This window comes from Gordionus sp. m RMFG-2023, chromosome 1, assembly GCF_954871325.1.
Source record: "Gordionus sp. m RMFG-2023 chromosome 1, tfGorSpeb1-WG-v2, whole genome shotgun sequence".
In the NCBI taxonomy this organism is placed as follows: domain Eukaryota; kingdom Metazoa; phylum Nematomorpha; class Gordioida; order Chordodea; family Parachordodidae; genus Gordionus; species Gordionus sp. m RMFG-2023.
This window is the reverse complement of record NC_088775.1, coordinates 13189932-13217430: the sequence shown is the minus strand read 5'-3', so window position 1 is coordinate 13217430 and position 27499 is coordinate 13189932. Positions and strand designations below refer to the sequence as shown.

Genomic DNA, 27499 nt, shown 5'->3' with positions numbered 1-27499 from the left:
ATAAGAAGAACTTGGAGTCAATCATGGATCAACGTATTTAGAAAATGATCAACTACAAACTTTAAGCTTTTGATTTTAAAATATTTGATATACATGATCTCCATGATTATCATCATTTATATTATTTTCATAACTTCTTCAACTTTATTGTTGTCTATTTTGTATATAATATGATTACATAATTTCATCTATGTTAATATTGTATAACTAAATAAAAAATACCTTAAATATTTATAACAAGAACATTTTATATAAAATTTTCTGGAATTGGAGAAGGAAAAATATAATTAAATAATACAAAACTATTTTTGTGATGAATTATAAATTATCTAAAATTATAAAAAATTTATATGTGTTTAAATCAAATCTAATGTCGAGATACATAATATAAATTATACATGTTTATATTGTTATTGAGAGAGTGCACAATCTAATAGGATGAGCAAACAAGAAAAATAAAAGGCTATAGTATTATAGGGAACTAAGAGCGATAGGGTAGTGTTCCAAAGAAAGACTCATAATATTTCTCATAGAATTTTGAATTGGGGTTTTTTTATTTCAGGAAGGATTCGCCTATAATAAAAATTTTCCTAGCAATAGTCTTTGTTGCCTTCAAGGATTTTATATACTCGATCTATCATAGGCATATTTACTATATGTCGGAAGAATCAAAAAATATATCGGTTATCTAGATAATCTCATAGTAACTTGAAAGGATAGTGTTAATCATGTTGGAAAAAGTGTTAAAGCGTCTGGATATAATGTAATCTAGTTTAAGCGCTTAAAATTTGCCTTTTCCCAACAAAATGTTGAATATTTATATTTAAAAATGGGATCACGAAAACATCCAAAAATATATAAGCCATTGCAAAGATTAACCTACAAGAAAAGCAAAACAATTGATCCATTTTTAGATTGAGCAACATATTATTAAAATTGCTAATATGGCCAAGTCATTATAAACGATTAAAAAAAAATATCCAATGTGCACAATAAATTATCATAATTCTTTTGAGAAAATAAAGCAATTAATAAGAAATGCTCATATACTTATAGATCTAATCCTATGAATTTTTTCCCCACTGGTGAATTATGAGGCGTATTTTCATAAATTACAGAGCAGGGAGCAGCAATCATTTTTAAGGCGATAAATTTCAGAAAGTACATGCATGATAAAAATTTATATAACAAATCGATCATAAACTTGTGATGTCAGTTCAAATCCCCCCAAAAACCAATAACTTCAAAAGTGAGAATTCAGAGATGGGTATTTCTATTGGCAGATTAACTAATATAAACTTACCTACCACTCGAATAGGCGCCTTAGACAGGTTATCCAGATTTTCACGGGTTTAAACATTCAAAAATAAAAGGCCTAGAATCAATACAAGGAGTCGGAAATTACTCCTCATTAAATATGAGATTGAAAATAAAACTTATTAAGGTTATATTTATAATAGAAAATATAGGTAAACCAAAAATGGTTATTGGCCTTTCCAAGAGGATATGATATAGGTCTGATAGAATTTTATGAAAAGAAAAGGAATTACTATGGATAAGGAAGGCTTAATGGGGAGGACAGAAATTTCCTCAACAAGAGCGATCACGAGTATTAGCCTTGTTACATAGGGGGATCCTGAAGATAATTAAAATGAAAATTCATAGTATGGTGTGGCCAAATATAAGCAAAGAGAGTGAAGATTTATGACGATTGAAATGCAACATAATACATCAACAATCATTCAAATAGGTTGACCAAAACCAGAAAAAGGATGTCATCGATTACATATACATTATGCTGAGCCATTTAAAGGGTAGCTATTGATTATTATTATTAATAGATACCAATAGCCGGTGGTCAGAAATAATTTGGATAATAGTTCAAAAGTAGAAAGTTAAAGTTTTAACTTCAATTTATTCAAGATCCAGAACAAAAGTGATAATTTCTGTTAGCGGGCCGCAATTTAATTGATTAAATCTAATAATTTTTGTCAAAACAAATGGAATTCAACTAATACATGGCATTTAATCACAACAAAAGAAAGGAATGGCGATTGATAAGATCATTTAAGCCCCGCCTAGATATAAAAAAGAGGAAGATTTAGTTGCTTTACTTTATGCATGCAGAAATACTCTTGGAACTGTAAATTATTAGAACCTCTGTTTAAATACTCTTAAAAATTAGAAGATGTTTATAATATTGTTTTTAGAGATAGGAAGTACAAAGAAAATATTGAGCATTTTAAAACAAAAATTCTAGGTATGGTCGGGAACTTATAATTTCTAAGAAATTAATGGGGAAATGGGATGAAAAGAGTGTCAATTGGCATTGTCAAAAAATTATAAGAGTTAGTATTAAATGGATTAATGTTATCTTTGCGCAAACCAAAATTTGAATAAAATATTAAGTTTTAACAGTTATATCGATTTTTACTTTGCTTCTATATAAATTTAGATATTTTTTATATTAGTATATATATTTTACATAATTATTCAATCATTATAATATGTCAGAGATGTTTAAAAGATGTCTAGAGAAGCAATAATTATCTAATGAAAATAATTCATACTTAATTTTCATATTAAAATTATTTTATTTATTATTTTACATTTTTTTAAAAATTTCATTTAGTTATAATTATAATTGATTATCTTTTACTTTCAAATTAATATTTTTTATGCTCATCTATCACTAACTAACCATAAAAATGTTTTAATCAATACAGTCAGCAGGGTGGGTCTTTCATGTTTGTTCCTAATCTACTTCACAAAACTGAGTAGTCAAATTTTAATATTTTTGATTAATTGAAAATATATGAAATTTGTTTACTCGTGATCTAAACTATATAATAAAAAAACTGATGATTTTTGATCGGAAATGGCTATATGGCTTGTAAAAGGTCTAGAGATGATTACTATATTTGGTGTAATTCTAGCAGTAAAATTAATTTATATCTAAGAGGGCGATGGGGTAGAATAAAAAGGGCATTTGATAATCCAATATTTGAATGATAAGGAGATAAATCAGACTAATGGAAAGAGTATAAGAGGTGAGGATAGGTAGAGTATAAAGTATGGAAGAGGGAAGAGGGGGGGGGGATATAAATTTTGGAGGAGCCCGGGGTATAATAAACTGGGTAATAAGGGAAATTAAAAAAAATGGGGGGTTGATAGAGAGAACGTAAATTTAATATTGATAAGAAAATGAAATTTAGGAAAAGAGAAAATTAAGAGATTATCTTGGTAAAAATAACCAAATAGATTTGAATAATTAGGGATGGAGATCAAAACAAAAAGTCTTGAATTAAACAAAAAAAAATTAACTTTTAACAAAAAATAAATAAAAGATTTTCAATATTTCAAAATCCAAAAAATCAATTTCAAAAATATAAAAATATTTTTTGAAAATAAAACAAAACTTGTATATTATTTTTTGTTTTATAAGCCCTATATTTTGAATATTGATTAAAATTTTATTATTTTAGATATTAAATTTATGTAAAAAAAAATCGGTAAATACTTTTTTTAAAATTTACTTTCTTTACCCACTATAAATTTAGTTCTCCTTATTATTTAAAATAATAAAAGCTGTCTTTAAATTTCTTTTTTTAAAAAATAGACGATTTTTTGAAATTTTTAAAATTTTTTAAAGATTAAATATTTTTTATTTTCAAGCCATAAAAAATAATGGCTTATTATGAATGGTTAAATAAAATATGAGACAATATAATAATTAAAACATTGATCCAAAAGAAAAAAAAACTTTATTTTATTACATAAAAAAACATATCTAAAATTAATTTTTTGGGGATTTCTTGAACTTAAATGGGTGGGGGGAGGGGATCCCTATGAATATTATTTCAACTCTAAAGGTTCCACATAATATGGACATAGAACCCTATAATAATAATCAGACAGCGATTAAAATATACAAATATTTTTGTATATTTAATAAAAATTGCAGGACAGTTTAACAGGGCAGTATTTAGTAACATTCAGTTTCCTATCCTAATTGTTATTATGTTGCAAATATTAGTAATAATAAAATTTGATTATATATAAAATACAGTTGGAAATGAGAATTAAAAAAAATCAATTTTCTTGTAATTGACATACCCATTGTTGTATTGGGTACATAGAGTAATTTACTAGTATAATAATTTTTTATTATTACGAATAATCAGAGTAGCCTTAATTCTAAAAAAATATAATATGAAAAAAGGATAATAATTTCCCGTGCCTATATAAAGCAGATACGGTTTAAAACAATTATTTTTTTCGAAAATTATTTTCCCCCTTAATTACGCCTTCCACACCTCCTAAAATTTCCGAACCGGCTGATACTGATTGGCTAATCATAAATTGCCTTTTATCATTCTTTTTTATATACTTATAAGCCATATCTTATACATTACGTTATATATAACTTCAGTCGTTCATTATTCATGATATATATAACATTAAATAAAATAAAAGATCGGCGAGACCACGGAGTGCCATTTTGTTAAAGTACAGATCATAAAATGGTGCCTGCAGCTGTTTCCTGTGTAAGTTTTACACAAAATGCATTTTAATAAAGGAATCATCAATCTGGACTAGTATATTAATATCAATGAGCCCGACTTAATCAGAATAATGAATTTTAAACGGCCTCATTTTATCCAGAAAAAAAATATAAGATTTTGCTCATAGATGGCACATAGGTTAAACATCGAGTAGCGGAATTTCAAGACTTAGGCAATATTTTCTGGCTAAAGTATTGAGCTATCCGATTTTAAAAATAGCATCAAATCATAATTAATTTGTCTTAACTTCGTGACCAGGTGAAAATTAAATGTTTAAAAACCTAAAATTAGTTATAAATTTTTAAAGTTTTATGTTAAAATATAAATTTTATAGTAAAAAAACAAAATTGTAATAATTCTTATTTTGCATATTTTGCTACTTTAAAAAAAACAAGCAACAATTTATAAAATATATTTCTAATTAAAAATGTGCATGACACCTTTCAGAAATATAGTTTAGTTATGAAAAGAGGCTTTCGAAAAAATTCCTGGACAAATATTAACACGCCAACAATTTTAAAATTTTTGGTTTGGGGAAAACCTCCGCGATTAATCACTGAAGTGTTATTTGACACAAACTTATAAATTGATGATTAAACCTTTTAAGTAATCCCTATGTAATTAGACTGGATAAAGCAATTAATTTATCATTTAAAAAAAATTGTAATTATTTATATATTATATTATTCTTAAAACTATTTGAAATAAATGCCACATATTTTACTCAAAAAATAAAAAAACTTAGATATATTACCGAGCTTTTCAACAATGTCTACAACTTATTCCAGAAAATTTTACTACTTCCTTAACAAAGAAAAAACCCTGGCAAAATTGTTATTTTAAAGACTCAAATAGATTTATATATCCATTTCGCGGGGCTCGTTGATGATTGACGGGAATTGATTTTCCGATAATGTCCCAAGATAGATTGCTGGAGAAAATCAATAAATATCTTCCCGAATCTTGGACTGCTTTCCTGACACCATTTGGGAGAGTTTATTATTACAAGTATAATTTTAAATCAATTCATTAATATTAAGCTAACTTTAATCGATTTTAAAGGAGACTAAAAGGCTCCATTCTTTATTGGTAATATGGATAGGGTTCTAACTTCACTTTTGGTGGATTAAAATATAAACTATAAGGGCCCAATATCTTCCATTGTCATTAATATTACTTTAAAATAAATATCATTATTATAAAATATATCAAGGGAATTTAGAATGCCTGAATATTTTATGAATTTTTTCTTTACTATTGTGAAAAGTCTTATTTTATAATCATATACATTTCTATTTCTTAATTTCTCTAAATGTTGTATAATATTTATGAGAAAATTATTTAATTCATACTCTAAAATAACTAGTATATATTGGTTTTATGAATCTATTTAGAAGTAATTTTAGAATTTTTAACCCATCGATGTCACCTCCCATATAACTTTTATTATAATCTCTAATATTGGCACCGACAAATTTCCTAAAATGGGATGTTGAAGATCCAGAAATTATAGATTTTTAAAATTAATTTTGGATTTTTTTTATAATTTTATTAAATTTAATATTTTAAACAGCGCTGATTTCATTCATTACATCTGTAGTTAAATTTAAAACAATTTAATAACATAGTGAAAATATTATAATCTTTAACTTATATGAAATAAACGGCTCATTCTGAGCCGATTTTTAAAAACGGCTAACTCAATGTTTTATTAGGAAAAATATTATGGAAGCCTTAAGATTTTGCTAATAAGTGGTACAAAGGTTTGAACATCTATTAACGAAATCTCGAGGCATAGACAATATTTTAAAAATCGGCTTAAATCGAGCCGTTTAACAACACAACTATGCAGGGGTCTATAATATTAGTACAGTAGCATTTTATTTTTGACGTAGCCTGTAAATATGGCAACAGAAGAGTTTCCCAAAATTGAAGATTATAATATATTAAACTCAATCTCAACTAAATTTCTATAAATTAGCAATTGAGCTAAACATGGCTTGAACTAAGGACAATATGATTTTTCATTTTCGATAAATGTTCCAATGTCATTGAAATACATCGATCTTTTTTGCTTATTTTTTTCTATAATTCAATAAAATTTCTGCAATATAATAATCTATGTTGAAGTTAATTTTAGAATTGCCTCTTATGCTGGTAAACGCGTTTTGTTCAATACGTGCGGTTACGTATCCAAATCAAAGCTGATTCTTTATAGAGATACTATTTTTTGAAATAAAAATAGAGATAATTATTTTACACAATATTTTAAAAATAACAAATACCATTTTATCAAAATTTCGCAATTTATTATAATCGTATCGCATATTTATTAACATCGCATCTCAACATATGTTTTCTTAATTTTATCATAGCGGTATCATTATATCGCCTCATGTTTAAATCTTACCTATTTATTGGCTTGATTTTACAAATAACGCAGCATTAAAAACCAACCACACCGCCTGAACAAAACGCGTTTACCATAAATTAGGCTTTATTTAATTTTTGTTTTATAAAGTATATATATATATATATATAAATAATTTAATAAAGTACAAGGAATTGAAAATCCGACAAGAAAAAGGATTCAAAATTTGACATGATAAAATTTGTTATTTCATATCTCTTTCTTGTTCGATTAGGTTTATTTTTACTATATGCGTGATAATTTTTTCTTTGGGAAAAAAATATAAACGATCTAAAAATATCTTTTAGAATACTGCAGAGTTGGCTTGTCATTGTCAGGTATCAACATCAATAAACTTAAAAATGTTAATATTATATTTCCATTCATCTTCAGATCTTGCCTGATTTGAATACCACAATTAGTGATCTGCAAAGCCCGGTCCGATCTCCCCCTGGGTCCGAATTTATATTGGTCTGGGGTGAGCCTATTTTTTAAAAATAATTTTGTTCGAGTCGAGCTATGGCAAAAAATTTTAATTATAATTTATGTTCGGGCCTAAAGATCTCTAATAAAAATTATAAATAATGAATTAAAAATATAAAAAGTTCAAAAAAAAAATTAGGAGATAGGAAATGTTTGTAAACATAATTAAATTATCAAAATTATTTCTGAATATTTAAATTTATTGCTTAAACATTAAAATAGAAAAATAAAGTTTATATTTTGAGTTTGAGAGATTTCTTCCCTATATGTATTTTTAAAACTCGAGCCAAAGAGCGCAACGAACCTTTGATCTGAAAAAAATTTGCAGCGGACTGCAAGCGGGTTTGGGCCTAAAAATTTACATTTTGTAGGTCTCTAATACTAATAGCGAAAATTACTATTTAAAGAAAAGATCCGATTAAAAAAACCAATCAAAAAAGGAAAACGCTCAATAAAGAATGAAAAGGCCCGACCAAAATATGAAAATTTCAACAAGGGGAAACAATTCAATCAAAAAATAAATTTCCATTCAAAAAGAGAAAATCATTATTTATCTTTTTTTTAAAATATCTTTTATTGTTTTTTTTGTTTTCGTTTTAATAATCCTTAAATGTCATTTTTGTGGCATTTTTCTTTAATTTTTTGATTATTTTTAATTTTTTTTCTTAGTTTTTATCTAACTATTTGCTTTTTTTAATTTTATGCCATCTTTAATTTAATTTAATCATCTTTCCTCAATTATTTTATTTTTTTTCTTCTCTTTATTTTATTATTCTTTTTTTTTGTCTTTTTTTAAAAAAATAATTTATTTATTTTTTTGTATTTTTGTCATTTATGGCCATTCTTTTTACTTTTTCAATTATCTAATTACATTTGGCGGAAATAAAATAGGGAAGATCGGGGTATTAGTATTTTGTATTTTTATTATATTTTGAAACACTAACAAAACAACAAATTATATATTTATAAGTAGACAAAATCCTCATCTACAAAATATATAAAAAGTGCTTTCTATCTGTAAGGAGCTGTGATTAATTATGTAAGGTATATCATTTTCGCCATCTTACCCTATACCCAGGGTAAAGTGGGATAGCATCGGGGTAAAGAAGTTAAAATAAAATTTTACATACCTATATTGCTTAATTGAATATTATATTGTAATTTTGACAGCTATTCATCACTTTTAGTATAAACTAAAATACAGGAATATAAAAAATTATATCAAAAATAGCATATTTTGAATGTGCCCATTTTAGACACATTGTACATTTCAATTTCTTTTCCCCTTTGCATCTATCCATCAATATTCTAAATAGCACCCAAACTGTTTATTAATGTTCCCTTTTGCGCAAAAGTATCTTTTTATATGGTGTAGACTAGTGTTGTAAAAAATCCGATTTTGGTCGAATTTCCAAAATACCTCGATTAGGATTTTAGCTAAAAAAATATTAAGTAGGCATCGATATTTGATAAATAAATATTTAATTCTGACAGCTATGAACAAAATCAATAGGCTTGGTGTTATTTTGGTTATAATCTTAATAGGACCGTTTTTTAAAATCGACCCGAATCAGGATTTTTAAAAACACTAGTGTAGACTTTAATATTTAAAAATTGTTTCTTTACAGCTTTAATCAGAATGGAACTTTAACTTTTTACCCATAGCAACTTTACTTCAATGTGATATATATTGAGTAAATCGTTATTGCCTGACTTCTACTTATGCTATATATTAACTTCGGAAATTTTTATTTTTATAGCTATGGCTTTAAGGAAAATATATCCAAACTTTTAATGGTCCTTAATATATTATGCTGAAATAAAAATAGGGATTTTAATAATTTTTGGGTAAACGGTTTTATTTGGAAGTTTAAAAATGAGTATAGTTAAGAAATTCATCTTTAGTAATAAAGTACTATTCTAAATAAATGTATTTTAGCTAAAATTACAAACAATAAGTGGATTATAATCTAGATACAACCTGCAAACCCAACCCAATCGCAACTAGCTGAAAGATATTAAATTATTTTTTAAATTGGGGGCTGACTATAACTTTTTTTATATCTATATTAGAATATAAAATCAAAAAAATCACAAATGCTCGACCGGGGTGAATTATTTCGCTTAATTATATGACTGAGGCAAAAAAAAAGGAAAATGAATGATTAAAAGTGATAAAAAAAATGGAGATTAGAAAGAAATACCGGTTCTCCTTTTTTTTTGAAAGGAAATTATTTCTTTTTTGATTGAACTTTTTCAGTTTTTTTGATCGGACCTAGTCCTTTGTTGATTGATGTTATTTCATTTTTGATTGAATTTTTTCCTTTTTTATTTGACACTTTTCCTTTTTTGATTGGGACTAAAATAACATTTTATTTTGACCCCACTCAGTGTTCAATAATAATAAAATTACCTTAGTCTAATTAAAAGAATGTTTGAGTTGGTTCCGTATGGGCATCCTTGCTTCCATCTCGAAGATTTCTTTCATTCTTCATCGATCAACGAGAGGAGGAGGAGAGGAGAGGAGAGAAAAAAGCAGGAAAGGAATACAAAATCATAAAATTAATTAATGATTTTAGGTATAAGATTTATATTTGAATATCTGCTGACAAAAAATGTTTGGTTCTTGAAACTTTGCAGAAATTAAAGTGTAGTAGTTATAATGAAGTTAAAAAGTCATACTTTAATTAAATAATATTTTATAGTTAGTCTTAACTCATAAATATGAATAAAATATCTAATACATAGAATATAATTATAAGGTAATTAAACTGAATGGATTACTGAAACTCGCAGCCATTTCCCTCAAATTTGGGTTTTATAATTTCAATATGGGGTTATAGTAAATATTAAAGAGTTGTGCATAGACCTCTAGCCAAAGGAAATTATCAATATTTCACAAATATCACTTTCAACAAATAAAATAGACTCTTCCCCCTCACTTCTCTTCTCATAAAATTAAAAAGATAAATTATTACAATACAAAGAAAATTGATAATACATTATTATAAAGTTAATAATTTATATCATAAAAAAACATATAATAAAACTAACTATATTTTTAAAAAAAACAAAGATAGGTGTAAACTATAAATCTGTAAAATGCTGGTCTGAGGGCCGCCAATTAAATTTATTGTGGACACGTCCCTTTTCCCATCTCTCCTACAAAAATGTGATTCCTTAGAAAATTTATAGCTATGCCTATGGGTTATATTAATAAATTATAATATGTTTAGGAAATTAGCTACAGTCAGGACTATAATAAAATAATTTATTTTACCATTATTTTGGGCTATCATAAGAATTCAAATTAATTTCTGGAGATATAATTTAACTTCGTTGATTCAAAATGCAAATTAAGGGATTAATATATATTTATTTGTTCTTAAAAATTAAAACTTTCATTTTTTTAAAAAAAATCAAAATAAATTCTTTCAAAAGTGTTTTAATAATATTTTAAATACTTTTTTTATGATTACATTTTAGTTTAGTAAAGAAAGAATAAAATTTAAAGATTTTAGTTTTTAGATATAAAAAAATAAAATATAAATTTTAAAATAATTTTGACTTGAAATTGATTTAAGTTATTAGTTATTTTTTTTGCTATTTAATATATATATTTTTTCTATTATATATATATATGATAAAATAGGAATCGATTTCTAATTTAAAAATATTGATAAACAAAAAACATTATATATTCAATGAAAAACCTCCATAAAGTAACTCCTCATCGGCTTTTATTTTACTGCTCAATACAGGGAAGGGATCACTCTTTAAAACGTTTGGATAAATTATTCTAAATAAGATTTTGGAAAGAGGGTTTACACAAGTAAAGGGTCAAGATATGAAAGTGATATGCGATCTAAAAGTGGTCACTTTTAGAGGTTTCATTCCAAATTAATTTATTATTATTATAGAAAAAATAGGTTTTTTTGTATTTGTTCATCTTTTTATCCACCACTCACGCTTCTTAGTATTTGACATGGGAATTCCTCAAAAAAAAATATATAAAACATTAAATTTAAAAAATAATTTATTTTTTTTTAAATTATATTTCAAATATTTATCAAAGAAATAATTTTTTAATTAAAAAAAGATTTTTTTAAAATAATTGTTAAATTTTTCTTAAGATTAATAGTCGAACGACTCAAAGAGGAAAGTTTCATCTGAAGGACAAGGATGGCCATATACTTTCCCCGGAAAATTTAACTTTTTTGTTTCTAAAGTTATATAATAATTAATAATAGTTATTTTTTATAACATCCTTTCAAATTAATTACAAAATTTTTTAAACCTTTTAAAAAAAAATTTCTTGCATTATTGTTCAAAATTCACTTATTCATTTACTTATTTATTCACTCATTCATTCACTAATTTATTCATTAATTTATTCATTCACTCATTCATTAATTAATTAATTCATTTATTCATTCATTTTTATGATTTCGTTTTATAGGATTTTTTTAAATGTTTCAATATTTTTTTTAACAAATTTTACCGAATCAGAATGGGAAACGAGTCAAATCTAATAAACCAGAAACTATTTTAAAAAATTTGACAAAAGGTAAACCCGCCATTTTGACATACATTCGGAACCTGGACCCGTTTTAGTCTACGTTCCCAAACTCTGCATATCTGTCTGATATTCAATTATAAGCACAAAATCAGGTTTCTAAAATTTGTGCTCCGGGTCGTCTCATAGACTTTATTCTTGCTGTTTGCTTTATAAATCAGTCAATTTTAACTCATATTGTGTTTAAAGAATATTGAAGAACAAATCAAGTACTAAATTTTGGTGTAAGTTTTAAAGGTTGTACTTAATTTTAGATTTTGTCAAAATTTTTATATTTTACTTACTCACCAATGGCTTATTGTGCTGATATATATAACACAAATTGTCAATAATTAGGTAGTAATCGCAGGCATAGGCTTCAAAAATTTTGTATTATGCGGTAACTTCAAGGGAGGGGGGGCAGTAAAATACCTGATCTGTTATATGAAATTTTTAAAAATTAACCAATATCAAAAATAAATTGTAACACGTATTTTGAATCCTTTTTTCGCGAGATAACATCATAGGCGATGTTCTTAATCTCTACCCATACTAAAATTATCAGAGGCCTGCAGGCCCGACCCTAAGCCTGGCCCAGGTATCAGAGCTGAGCCGGGCCTGAAAATTATTTTTTTTTTAAACCCGGGCTGGGCCGTAATTTTTTATAAAATTTATACAACATGTATTATTATATTCGTCAATTAGATATGGATATAATGATTGATTATATATAGTTATGATTAATATAATGTTGGGTGAAAGTTAACACTAGCTAACACTCATAGTATCTATTACATAATATAATTATAGTTTTCCTGCCATGGAATAATATCGCAAAGGATTAAATACAATGTTATATAATATATGTTATATTTTTTATTAATTAAAATATCAGTTTTATTTTTTTTAAAAATACAATTAATATGGTATATTCTCAAAATATTATTTACACAAATTTTTTATAGTTTCAATTTGTAATATACTAAATATCTGTTTAGAATTAAAAAAATAATATGTAATGTAGTGTTGTTAAACGGCTCTTTTGAGCCGATTTTTAAAAGCGTCTAACAGTTTTTTATCCAGAAAAATATTACGCAAGCCTGAAAATTTTGCTCATAGAAGGAGCAAAGGTCTAAACATATAATATCGAAATTTCGAGGCTTAGTCAATATTTTTCTGACGAAAATATTGAGTTAGCCGTTTTAAAAATAGGCTCCAAACGAGCCGTTTAACAACATTAATTAATATGCTTGCTTATTAAATGATAATACTCGGCGAAAAATATGATAAAATACCAAATAGGTGAATTTTTTGTATATACCAGGTAGAATATAATTTTAAAAAATTCCGAGCCTAGCCTAAAAAATTTTTTTAAAAAAAAATCCGGGCCAGGCCCAAAAAAATATTTAAATAAATATCCGGGCCTAAAATTTTTAAACCCGGGCCGGGCCGTGCAAATGGTACCTCTGCAGGTCTGAGAACCTTTTTAGAAAAAAATAAAATAGACTATAAAGTAAGAATTTGAAGCTCTTCAAGGATTTTAGTTTTGCATAACTGAAGATTCAATTTTTTTTATTTTTTTAAAAAAACTCATTGTTTTAAATAATATTTTTGAAAGATCAAAATCCAGGCGGTTCATTTGGATAATATTTTAAATATATTATTTTTTTCAAAAAAAATACAAATTAAGCAAAATGTAAAGTAAAAAAATTAAAATGATAAATAAATTCTAAATATAATTTTTTAGTTATAAAATATTTAGTGTAGCTTTGGGGTAAAAATTTGAATCAACCGTTTTTGGAATCGGCTGAAACGGCTACAAATGGAGTTGTTAATCAAATTTACTATTATGAATCACTAAAAAATAAATATATACTTTAAAAAAATTGATTTATAAGAAAAACTAATAGAAAAAAATGACCCAATTCTAATATATAACGAAAACATTTCTTAAAAAATATTGCATAATAAACTACCATAGTTTTTACAAAAATAAAAGTAACCTCCTTTGTAATGAATTAGATCTTTTAATGACCTTATCATTAATTTGATGTCACAATCTATTTATGTAAATTTTGATCCATCTTAAAGAAAAAAATGTTCTTGGTTTTGTATAAAAAGGGGGTGCTAAAAAATGAACAGATTGATTTAAAAAAATGTCTATAAATTTTTAAAACTCTTATTTAGATACAATTTTGAGGGGGACTTTGTCGCTATACCAAAATCTAAATCAAATGCTTTAACCCTTTTAACCAATAAAAGTTCTTAAAAACAAAGATATCTTTAATATTTTAAAAGTATGTAAATTTAATACACAACTAAAAGCTATTTAAATTTTTTTTTAAATTAAGATGATTAATTGGGAAACTACTTTGAATATTTAAAAATTTAATTTAGTTTGATGTGTATAATCGTCTAATGTAATAATTATTTATAAATTAATACTTATAAATAGATGTACCTTTTAATGAATTGCACGATTGGGGATCCTCATTTAAATAAAATTTGGTGTTGTTAAACGGCTTGATTCTAGCCGATTTTTAAAAATGGCTACTTAAATATTTTAGCCAGAAATATATTGTAGAGACCTCGAGATTTTATAATATATTTCCAGACCTTTATGCCATCTATGAGCAAATTCAGGTTTGCCTGATATTTTTTGGATAAAATAATGAATTAATCGTTTTTAAAAATCGGCTCAAATAGAGCAGTTTAACAACACTAATAAAACTGAAGGTTGAGAGGAATCTATTAAATAAATAAAATAATCAATTGAATATTTTGTACTTGAATTATTTAAAATATTACTTGTCTCATTTGGATATGCTAGATAATCTAATAAAATATTATCTATAAGATTATATTAAATACTTTTTTTTCATATAATATTTTTTTATTTTTCACCATATGATTTTATGCTTATGGCGAAAGAAAGCAAATTATAATAAAAAAATGATTTAAGTGTCACAAGGAAAAATATATGTATTTAAATTAAAATTAGTCTTAAAATTTGGTAGAAAGTTATTTAAATAAAATATAAATATATTTGTCTAAATAGATGCTATTTATTTAAAATTTGAGCCTTAATTTAAAAAAAAATAGTTACACCCCTTATCTTGTACAAGTGATAAGAAATATAGGGGTCAATATTAAAACAAACCATATTTCATAATAAGACGACCCAAATTTATTCATTAAATAAAACAACAATCTAATATCTATCCATTAAGAAAAATATAATATAATAAATCATAATTATCCAATTCTTCATTTCCCAAAGATCCACAGCTGACATCTTCTACCATTAATCCAATATCTCCAACTAAGGGCTTTTTCCTAACAATAAAACTCCATGTGATCATCTCCTCCTCTTCCTCCGTCAAGGAAAACTTAATTCCCCTGTCAGAAAATTATATTAAATTTATTTCTTCTTTTTTTCAACAGTTACAACACGCCCACCCTTCACAAGCCCAGCGTCCCTCTCTCTGTGGTGGTGTTGTATCGAATCACCTCTTTGAATTGCATCGAATCCCCCTTTGAATTGTATCGAATCACCTTTTTGAATTGTATCGAGACGCCTTGAAGACGTTCAGGGTTGTCGAATCGTCTTCCCTTATAATGATTTATAATATAATATCGCCGATACCCTTCAATATATAATCGCGAAAACACATATTATCGATAATGACATGTACATTGGGGTATCTGCATTTATAATCTATGGAACATTAATATGGACAATGTAATATCAGCAAAACATAATAATTCATTCACTTTAAGACATTTGGGAAATATGAGCTATAATACACATTATTTCGGTATGATTCATGGTAATTAAGAAATAATGATTTTACATATAATAATGTAATGTGAAACCGATCTATGTGTGAAATGCAATTTCAACACATGTAATTTTCCTTTGGTCATGTGAAAAAAAACAAAGCTACATTTCTGTAAATATTTCCTAAAATTAATAGAAAAATCCATCTTTAGGTATTAAAAATAATAGCGAAACTTTGCCGAATAAAGATTTTAAAAAAAATTACAATACATACGTATATAAATACATTTAATATTTTATATGTAGGAACAAATATATAATATGTAGAAAATACAATATTTTCCATCTAGGAATTACTCAGTATCCTAAGAAAAATATACCATTTCTACCTAACTCTGTCATCACAATTAGGCCTAAAACGAATTATTTGTTATTTGATATTCGATTTGATTCGATTCGATTCGTATTTTATGAATACGAATAACACAATTATTCGATTCGAAATTTCGAATCGAATATGAATAATGAGGAAAATTATTCGTATTATTCGAAATTATTCGAAATTATTTATATATAAATATTCGTAATTATTCGCAAATATTTTATTGAAAGTAAAATAAATCTCGATTTTATAAACTCTATCAATGCGATTGAGAAAATAGAAACTTATTATAACTTAACAAATATTCACACTATAATATCAACAATACTGGATCCTAGACTAAAAATGGAATTTTTTGAGCAACTACCAACTACATATAACATAGACACGACAAATCTATTAGAAAAATTTAAAGATGTATATAATGATTACAAAATAAAATATAATATCAAATCAACATCAGTTAACCCAATATTACAGTCGAACATGGATAGAATTTTTAAACAAAATAACATCGCATCAGTATGTAAGGTGGAGACATATCTTAACGAAATAAGAATCAGTTCCCTTAGAATGGTGGAGATTGCATGGGGATCGTTTTCCTGTGTTGTTGAAAATGGCAACTGATATATTGTCAATTCAGGGATCTTCGGCTTCATGTGAGCGGTTGTTCTCAATAGGAACAAATATGATAATGAAAAATAGAATGTCTTTGAAGGAGGAAACTATTAGAAAGACTTTTAGCTTAAAAAATTGGATATTATCAAATTCGGATTTACTATGATTTTATATTTTTGTGTATTATATTTTATAAAATGAGATTATTGTACATTTTTAGAAAATTTTAATAAAATTTGAATATTAGATTGAAGAAATAGTTTAAATATTTTTTTTAAGCAATTCTAATTCTAAAAATCGGATATTTTGGTCAATTTGTTTGGTTAACGTTATATGAAATCATTGGGTTTTATTTCGTTTATTTTCTATAAATTTTTATATTGTAATGACAATTAGTTTAGAGAATCCTTAAAAGTGTCATCTTTAAACACCTGTAAAATTTTTTTTGCAAAATATTTTATAAGCTTTAGAAAATTTTTTGAATCGAATCGAATATTCGACGAATCGAAACGAATAATGATTTTATTATTCGTACGAATACGAATAGCGCAATTATTCTATTCGAATTTTCGAATCGAATACGAATAATAGTATTATTCGATTCGTTCGTTTTTTTGTAGGCCTAATCACAATTAGCACAAATTCACAAAAATGTAGAATGCAAAGTAACAAAAATTGAGAATATAATGGGCTATATGGTATATACGTAAAGAATTTTTAATATACCTTCACAATATAAAATAATTTGAGTCTTTTCTTTAAAAAAAATGTTCATAAATAAATAGTAAATAGTGATGTGTTATAAACTTATTACAAAGATAAAAATGTAATATGCATCATAAATTTACAAAAAAAAAATTTGCACCAAAAAAACTTTCCCCAGTATGCAAACTAAACAATATTTTCACCTCAAGGCATACCCCTCAACATGGGCTGACCTTATCTGTAAAAATATTTTCCCTACTAAATTACACATACAATATATTACCATTAATTAATAATAAATATCCCTTAATAACACATCAACCTTAATTGAAACTGAATTACAAATACAATATATTAACATTAAATAATAAAAAATGATCCCACACATGTCCATCCCTTTAAAGACCCAAAATGCATAATTATAATATACACTTTATTACAAAAGTCTATTTCCATATATATTTTCCTAAATTTCAAATATTTAAATATTTAGCAATCCTTTCTCCTGCTGATCATGAGGTCTTTTATCTTCCTATGACTGAATACCTATAACACCATTCAATGAGTCTTAAGGCATATCAAATAATAATCAAAATTGGATGTACCATATACATCTAGACATAAGATAATATACCAAATATTACTGTCTTAAATTCCTTATCTTATTTCCATATTCTTGCCTAATACCCATTACATACTTTCTATCTTTACCTTTGTAAGCAAATATATAAGTATAGAAACTCTTAACTCACCCCTTAATCTCACCTACTCCTGTATAGTGGTTAGTACTTATGCGTTGTCAAAATTTATCATATAATATATATACAAAAAATTTTGTTTTACCTTTAAAACCGAATCACTCCAAATCTTCCGATCCTGGTCAGCTGGCAACAATAAAACAAACCATATTTCATAATAAGACGACCCAAATTTATTCATTAAATAAAACAACAATCTAATATCTATCCATTAAGAAAAATATAATATAATAAATCATAATTATCCAATTCTTCAATTCCCAAAGGTCCACAGCTGACATCTTTTACAATTAACCCAATATCTCCAAATCTCCAACTAAGGACTTTTTCCTAACAATAAAACTCCATGTGATCATCTCCTCCTCTTCCTCCCCCAAGGAAAACTTAATTCCCCTGTCAGAAAATAACTGACATTTGATGTATTATATTAAATTTATTTCTTCTTTTTTTCAACAGTTACAATAAATATATAATAATTTAATTATGATTCTTAGTAAGGACCGCTTGATCAATTAAGAACATGTCATTTATTTGGCTTAAAAACTTATCCAAAAGGGTAATATTGTTGAAGCCTCAATTGTGTCGATTTTTTAAAGAACTGATAAATTAATATTTTAATCATCAAAATATTATCTACTCTAATGCAACATTTGAAAGATAGGCATGTCTTGGTGTGAATCGAGATATGCGAATATCAAAATCATTAATAGTTGCTTTGACTTTAAACTTATCATATAATTTATAAAATTCATCACCTAATTTAATTAAGCCCTAATATGATACGTTATGGATTTTCACGATGTCAACTAAATGAATATCATTTTCTTGAAAGAGAGTGCATAAGATACTAGTACAAATACAATTAGATAATTTATATGTGAAAGTAAAAAATTTAAACTGTTCTCCTTGTAAGCCAACCTATTCCAATGAGATTTTCAATCCATATTCGGTCCCCTTTTTAAAAATGATATTAGTTATAATTGCCTATATTTTTTCATTTATATTTTAAAAAAACGGTAATTGAGGCTTCTATGCATGACAGGAAGTTTATTGGAGGCAACCCCCCCTCCAAAATAGATCCTGCCCACTCCCTAAAAACTTCCCACACCCTTTGGGCGCGATCAAATAAACATTATTTGGTGATAATACCTACCCCACTTACCTCCCTCCTTTGGATATCTGCCCCTACAAAAAAATATTTAAGGCGGATGGTTCTTACCTCACCTCTTTTATAGACGATATAAATTGATTTTAGTAATTGCAATGGACAAATTGGTTAAAATTTAAGCATATAGAACACGGAAATTGTTTTGTTATTATTTAAGGGGTATTTCGATAATTAAAATGGAAATCTTGCATTATATCTTTGTTTTCCTTTTACTTTTCATGGGATTAAGCGTTTCACCTATTCGATTATAGGTAGTAAGGTGCACTGTATAGATTTTTGATCAAGAATTATTATCTAACAATATTCGGATATTGAAAATGGCAAAAAGTGGTTATGTATTTGAAATTTTAATTGTTATGGTTCTTATTCCCTAGATTATACATCCTGTATCTATTGTGAGAGTTCTTTATTCGGAGTTGTAAAAACGGTTTGGGATCTTAATCTTTGTGCCAACCAGTTGTTATCAACAGTAATAGAGCTAAGACTAATGGGATGGCAACCGCTGCCATTAAACTAATATCTAATTTTCCCGGACAGATGGTTTACCGCCAATTAAAAAATGCTAAAGCATATTCACATTGCTATGTTTTTAAGCTTCTCGTAGTTTGCAACTCATAATTGTAATTAGTAATAATTACAAATCATCTTAATTGTGGCGGATTAATCTTTTAGGTAGATTAAGTTAAGTGACGATATGAATGGTATATGATCAGTAATTTTAGCAAAATTATTACCAAATATTATTTAAATTTAATCAACAAATATGATTAACAAAACTTTACTTATCTGCAATATAGTTTGATTCATGAATCAAATTAAATGCTTTTCCTATTTGTTAATCATGCGAAACAGAAGTGATCCTATTCGTATTGAGAGGCATCAGCAACCAATGTTATCGAATGTTTAGGATTACAATAGGTTAGAATAAGTGGTTCCTATATTAATTTTTTTCTAAATTATTAATTACATTTGTTTTTTTTTATCTAACTCCATGCTACATTTTTCTATAAGAGAATTATATAAAGGTGCGGTATGGTTAAAAAAATTGTTTAAAATTTATGCTAATAATTGGTGTTACCTAAGAAGGATAAAACTCTTTGATGCTCTTTGGTAACGCCAGGTCTAAAATTACGTTTACGTTCTCATTAGTTGTAGTGATACCCTCTTTGCTGATGGTATGACCTAGAAATTCGATCTTTTCTTTGAAAAATTACATTATTTTTAAATTTTATTCCGTTTATTTCTAACGTTTTTAGACTCCCTCTTTAGGGTATTTAAACCATAATTATTTCTTGGTGATTTTATTTACCTCTAATCCTGCAGATGATTTTGTCGTGACTATTATTTCTGTGGTCTTGATAGCTGTGGTAATCTTAACGTCATTTTCCTAAGTTAATTTTTTAGTAGTTAATAAATTCATTTTTTTCATCATTTATCCCTGTAACTACATTGTCGCATGATACTGTTTTATAGTTATCCTTCAGGTTTTAATTTCTATATTCATTTATGGATTCTTCTATCTCCTGTGATGATTTGTAAAAGTAGAAATGTTCTAAAGTTGGCTTCTTGGAAGAATAACTTTTTGTTGGTTTGATTAACATGTCATAAGGTGTTTCTGCTATAGGTTTATGTAAGCATAAGATATATATTTGTAAAAGTAGAAATGTTCTAAAGTTGGCTTCTTGGAAGAATAACTTTTTGTTGGTTTGATTAACATGTCATAAGGTGTTTCTGCTATAGGTTTATGTAAGCATAAGATATACATTCGGAATAAATTTTTATTTCTATATGTGTTAGAAGAAAAGCCTTTTTATCTTTTATTAAAGGTAAAAATAATCCCGGTAAAGCAAGAGTGAGTCATGAACTATTTAAGTTTAAATGTAATTTTCAATTTTTTGCTAAATAATGCATTTTATATATTATACCTTTTTCAAAATTAGTAATGTATGATTTTTTGAATAACTAAATAATGCTATTTTAAATTAATATATTAAATAAATTATATATATTATTTAAATTAATATATAAATTATATAGATATATTATTTAAATGAAATAAAATAAAATTATATAAGACATTATTTAAATGGATGCTATATATCGAAACATATATAAATATATTACACCACGTATGTTAGTATCCTTGGGGAAAAAACTGTTTTACAAGAGTTTTAAAATCAGCGACTTGAAACTAGAACAAAAATTCAACAATTATTATTAGATCGCATAACTCTAATATAAATTAAAAATACTTGCAACAACAAGCGTAAATTTATTTTAATTATATTACATTTTATTATTAAAAGTTATTTTTCAAACGAGATTAACATTTATAAAATGATGTTCAAAAGTTTAGAAAAAAATATTTTGAAATACTATGCTGTAACAATGGATGGAACTCTATATATAGGTTAGCTAGGATAAAATAAAAAATCGTTAAAAAAACCCGATCTAACTTCACTTTAAGTAATAGCAATTTTAAAATCTCTGGAGTAACCTATTTTACCATTAAAAAGGATTTGGTCATTCTTCCATTTGATTTTCTTATTTGCACACAAGTACAACACATTACTAGGTATTATATTAATTTTGGAATTTTTATTCTTTATCCTTTTTTAACTTAATAAAAGCAAACTTTGGTGTTGAGACTATAGAATCTAATATTTATATTACACTTTTTTTATAGAAAAAAATCCATTATAATTAGCGCTTCCAACGATCGTGTCCCTTCCGGTCCTTTTTTTCTAAAATGAGATCGGACCGATGTACCGTTAAGTCAAGTGAGACCAAACCGTGGGACCGTCGGAGTCGGTCGGTCCGGTTCCATCTAAAAAATGTTTTTTTTGTTAAGCTATAAAAGTTTTATTCTGTATAAAATTTATTTAATATGAAATGTGTTAAATTACCAATATTTTAATTATATCATCAAATCATTTTTATTATATTATTTAAAAAGATTAAACCAATACAAATTATTGAATATAATTTAAATTAATTTGATTAGCAAATTTAATTAATTTTTGTTTTTGAATGTGATAGATATTTAGTTATAAAATAAAACTGATTTATAAATAACTATTCTAATTATCTTCTAAAAAATCAAAAATTATTCCTATTTTTACCCATCCAATGCTAATACAATATTTCGTTAATCTTGGGTTTTTATTGTTTCCAGTCCTAATCATAACTATAAGTAGGTGTATTTGATAAAATTTTTATTCATTTATTTAAAAATTTCTAGCTCTCAATTTGATAAATATGCATAATTTACTTGTGCTTGAAGAATTGGAAATATCTGGAGACATATTTTACATGTTTTCCCAGAATTATCCCTTCATAAAATTTATATAATTCTTTAACATATTTTCAAATTTGAATTTAATCGATTTTTTTTATTTGCACTACTAATACTATTTTCTAAATCAATAGTTATTCTTTGGCTGAAGGTGATTCAAAAATATTATCATCTTCTATGATTTCAATTTCCATTTCTATTAAATTAAATTACTTGACGAATGAATGAAACGGAAGAATAAAAAAAGTAAACGATGAATGAGATGCTAGGCATTAAATAATCATGTTTTGTTAAAGGTACATTAACTAAAGAGCAATTCATGGTAAACTTTTATCTCTTTTAATCGGTCTGGGTTCGGACCGGACCATCGGACCGTACTATCGGACAGGACCGTCCCTTTGGACCCAATAGTCAGATGTGACCGAACTGGACCGGACCTCTGCAAACATTAATTATAATAATGCAATTATTATGAAAAAATTATTAATTTGGTATATTTATTGTTTCAATAAAATTATTGTTTATAAAATTATTTATTCATTTTATTATAGAAAAGGGTAAAGTTAATAGCTAAAAAAGACCAGTTGTGATCCAGCATAAAAATAACAGGAATTTTTCTATTCCTGTGAATTATTATCTTATAGTTTGCTCTTATATGAAATCTCATTCAATTTTGACTACAATTTTGTCTAACACTTATAATAAAAATATTTGATAATTATCAATCTATATATATATAATTAAGGAAGTTGCTCTTATATTTCCAAAATTATTTTCATACCGTGGTATAATTATTTACAACTTATAGATATATTTTAAATTAAGAATAATAATAGTTTGCGCTCATATAATTTTTTTTGAAATATAATATTATTATGGGTTATTTTTGGCTTATAGTCCTTAACCAACAAATGACCCCATCCTTATAATCAAAAATTATTATTATAAAAATAGTTTTTTAGCATATCTAAGTGCTCAGTGACTTTTTTTTAAATAAATAATTGTCTTCTTTGGACTAAACGAAGATATGAATATTTTTTAAAGCCACTATCTCAGGAGTATATCACTAAAAGGGCGTAATTTAAAAAACACATTTATCACCATTACCTATCACATGTAATTAAAGTTTTGAACTAAGAGAATTATGAAAAAAATAATAAGGTGGCAAGTTGATTAATGTGAGTCATAGTTGTTTTTATACTTTTTCTTTTATTGCCCGATTTGAACATTGTGAAGATAACCAAAATTATAACCAATCATATAGACTTACTCTAACCAAAATGATATCAGACTGTACATAACCCCAAGACCCATATTTAGATAAAATCAAAGTAATACTTCAAATTGGACAAGCTATATGAAATATTATTTAAAAAAATAAACGAAACATTTCACAATCTATATATAATTACCTTATATTTTGTAGTGCAAATATTATAAGATTCTATGACCCCATTTTTGTTTGATGTTGAGTTATGGTCAAAATTGTATCCATTCTTCAATAGTAAATGTATTTTTCAACATTCCGAATATTTTAAAATTGTAATTAGTAATTAATATGCAGATATTTTGGCATAGTATATAATTAGTAGTGAACCATTTTATGTTAACTCATATTTTTACAAAATTTAACTTATTTTTATTTCGTATCTTATAAGATGCAGACATTGTTTGAATGCGGGACACATTGCATAATTTAATATAACGAATTAGCTAGTTTACAGATAGTAATTTACAAAAATTAGGTAAATGTTCAACTTATAGTTTGCGAACTAGCAAAAAGGTAGGATGAAAATAAAAAGAATTGAAGAAGTGAAAATATCATAAAATACTCAATAAATGGGGAAAATATACCAAAGTATACTAAAAAGGAGAAAAATTAAGTTATAATTTTAAGAAAAATAAAAAATATCATTCAAAAGTCTGGGGAAAAAAATAATTCACAAAACAAAAATTAACTAACTAGAATATTAAAACTAACGAATGGATAGCTAACTAGTTTGAAACTAGTTAAGTTTATAAATATAAATGTTTGACATTTAATTTTACATTGTTTTTTTTATGTAATAAAATTTAGCGTTCTTATAATGTTATTATAAGCTAATGTATAACATGTCAGTATGAATTCCTATTTCGTTAAAAATGATATGATATAATAAATTTTCGCCTTAATATATACTGGTCTTGAATTCGATTTTTTTTAAAAAAAAAGATGATATAAAAGAGAGATAAAAAAAATGAGAGAAAAAATGCAATTTTGTTTTTATAGAAAAATATAATGTAATTATAAAAATATTAGCATCTTTATGTAACAAGAATTTTTATTTATATTGTTGTTAATTATATATTAAAATTCGATTCAATTGAAAATTCGTTTACCGATATTAATATATTGATAGAAACTTAATTTTTTTAAAAATACCATAAAAAATAAATTAAAATAATATTTTATTGTGCAATTTTTAAGTCATTATCGGAAAAAAAAAACAAATTTCTTTTTTTTTAAAAAAAATGGTATTTTGTTTTAGATGTCTAATTTCTTTTTTTTTAAAAAAATATAAATTTTAATTTGATTTGTTATCGTATAATTTTACTTAAATAACTATACTAAAAATACAGTTATAAATGATTACATTTATTCATCCTAATTCCACTGTGAAGGGGCAGCATGGGCAATAAAATTATTTCTTTCGAGAAAAGTCCGATAGTCGGCAAAAGATTATTTAAATATAAAAAGAAGAAGAAAAATTTTCAGATAGATATAACGACCCATCATCAAAAGTATTTAAATAATAACGGTCACGTAAAAACCCAAGGTGAGGAAGGTTATAACAAATCTAAGAATGTTTTGTCATCTATCAATACTACTTGTTCAATCATCTCCTCTGGAAATTTAGATATTCCTTTGCATAAGTAAAATTTAAAATATTAATTTTAAATTGATAAAAAATATAATTCTTTATACAGTCAAACTTTTATCATAAAGATCGTTACCATTTAAATAAATTGTTCATAATGTTTAATATCACATATAATTGGTGTGTTTTTATATAAAGCATTTAATCCTCAGGAATAAAAATTTTCAATCAGCTCCTTACCCCCAATGAGTCAATAATATTGGAATAATTAAAACATTATTTCTTAAATAATAATGCCTTTCATAAATTTTATTTCTTACATTTCTAAATGGGCCCCATTAGTAGGTATGTCTGAGGTTTGTGGATATAGTCTCTCTCTCTAATTGAATTTATTTATTTTGAATGTATTAGCATAACAAAAGTTGGTCGCCCTGGCTTTCCTTGCATCATACCAAAGAGAATGCTTAGTTAATAATAATAACCTAATGAAATAAGCACGATCATTAAAATTGCTAAAAGAAAAATGGAAACTGGTAAGGTTCTGTTCTTCAGATCAACAGTTTCTTGGTCCTGGTGGGGGAGCAATAATCTTTCTTTTTAAATTTAATTTAGTCTTTTTTAATAAATGTGTTAATTTTGCAACTTTAAATCTTTATTACTTTTCTCAAATTAAAAAAAAATCTTATTTTGTCGGAAAAGTGTATTCCCAAAGTGTGGTATTTTCCAAAGTATGTACAGAATATCTACCCTATAAAAGGGGGTTAGGATAATGAACGTTTTCAGGCAACATGTGGCAATTTACTAAATAACGACCAAATTTTGTTAAATATTATTTTATATAAGTATTAAATATAACCCGTATATATCTTCTCTCTCAAATCTAGCTACCTATTAGAGTAAGCTAATTTTAAAGATAAATAGATTCCGAGAATAAACTACTGACCTTTTGCCTCAGTCCATAGTCGATGCCGCTTTAAACCATAGAGCTGCCATTTGAAATCAATAATTTTTTTGTATAATAAGGATCAGAGTTGTTAAAGGATCTAGATACAAGTATCTAGATCCTGTATCTAGATATAAAAATGTGGTATCTTATCTGTATCTAGATAGATTTTTGATTAAAATATCTATATCTAGATATTATTTTAGATGATGTATCTGTATCTAGATCCATTTAAAAAGTATCTTTTAACAACTCTGATAAGGATAAATCTTGGATGCTATTATCATGACTCTCAAATTTCAGACATTTTTATCATGAATTAAAATAATTTTTCTTCTATATAAAAACTTTATGAAAAAATGTTGGGACATCCTAGATATGTATTCTATACCTAATGTATTATACATATTTCGTAAAAAAAATAATTTCCAAATTTAAAACTGTATAATGAATGATTTAAAGTTGAAATAACATCAGAGAAAACACGTTGATACTAACTTTGTATATTGGGTTAAAATTATTTATATTCAAAATCTTAACGCTTCATCGTATCAATTTGTAATATAAATTATCTAATATGGAGCACATATGCAAATTTAGATAATGATTTTATTAACTAATTGATATAATAAATTCTTTCACTCTTTAATTACAAACTACTCTTAATTACTAATGTTAAGGTCTGGCAAGTTTCATAGGATTTATTCAGAATATTTTCGGTTCCAAATTCCCAGGATTTACTCACTTTATTTCCAACATTTGTAATAAATATCATTATAGAAAACTTCAATAACTTAAACCTCCTTAAATTAAAAATATAATAATAGTGTATTACTTAACCTTTTTATTTGTTTATTCCAAATAGTGTTGATAAGCGGCTCGATTTTTTAAAACGGCTAACCCGATATTTTAGCCAAAAAATATTACACAAGACTGGAATATTACTCGTAGATGCCAGAAAGGTTTGGACATCTATTA

At 25.7% G+C, this 27499-nt stretch overlaps 2 protein-coding genes across 5 annotated transcripts in view; one reads left to right on the top strand and one right to left on the bottom strand.

The window, feature by feature from the left end:
• Positions 1–10885, bottom strand: part of LOC135922918 (ADP-ribosylation factor-like protein 8B) — a 79631-nt gene extending 68746 nt beyond the window's left edge. Inside the window, exons 1-2 of the mRNA XM_065457446.1 lie at positions 10739–10885; positions 9872–9947 (exon numbers count right to left, since the gene is read on the bottom strand). The gene's annotated coding sequence lies outside the window, so the exon portion shown is untranslated. The remainder of the gene's footprint in view (positions 1–9871; positions 9948–10738) is intronic.
• Positions 1–27499, top strand: part of LOC135922916 (uncharacterized) — a 57690-nt gene that overhangs the window by 9068 nt on the left and 21123 nt on the right. For 3 of the 4 annotated variants that reach the window (XM_065457444.1, XM_065457445.1, XM_065457443.1), the window contains one exon: positions 5311–5573. In XM_065457444.1, the coding sequence (XP_065313516.1) occupies positions 5479–5573 (95 nt within the window). In that variant the 5' untranslated portion in view covers positions 5311–5478. Of the gene's footprint in view, positions 1–5310; positions 5574–25247; positions 25634–27499 lie in introns of those variants that run through there. The other variant, XM_065457442.1, reaches the window with a different exon arrangement.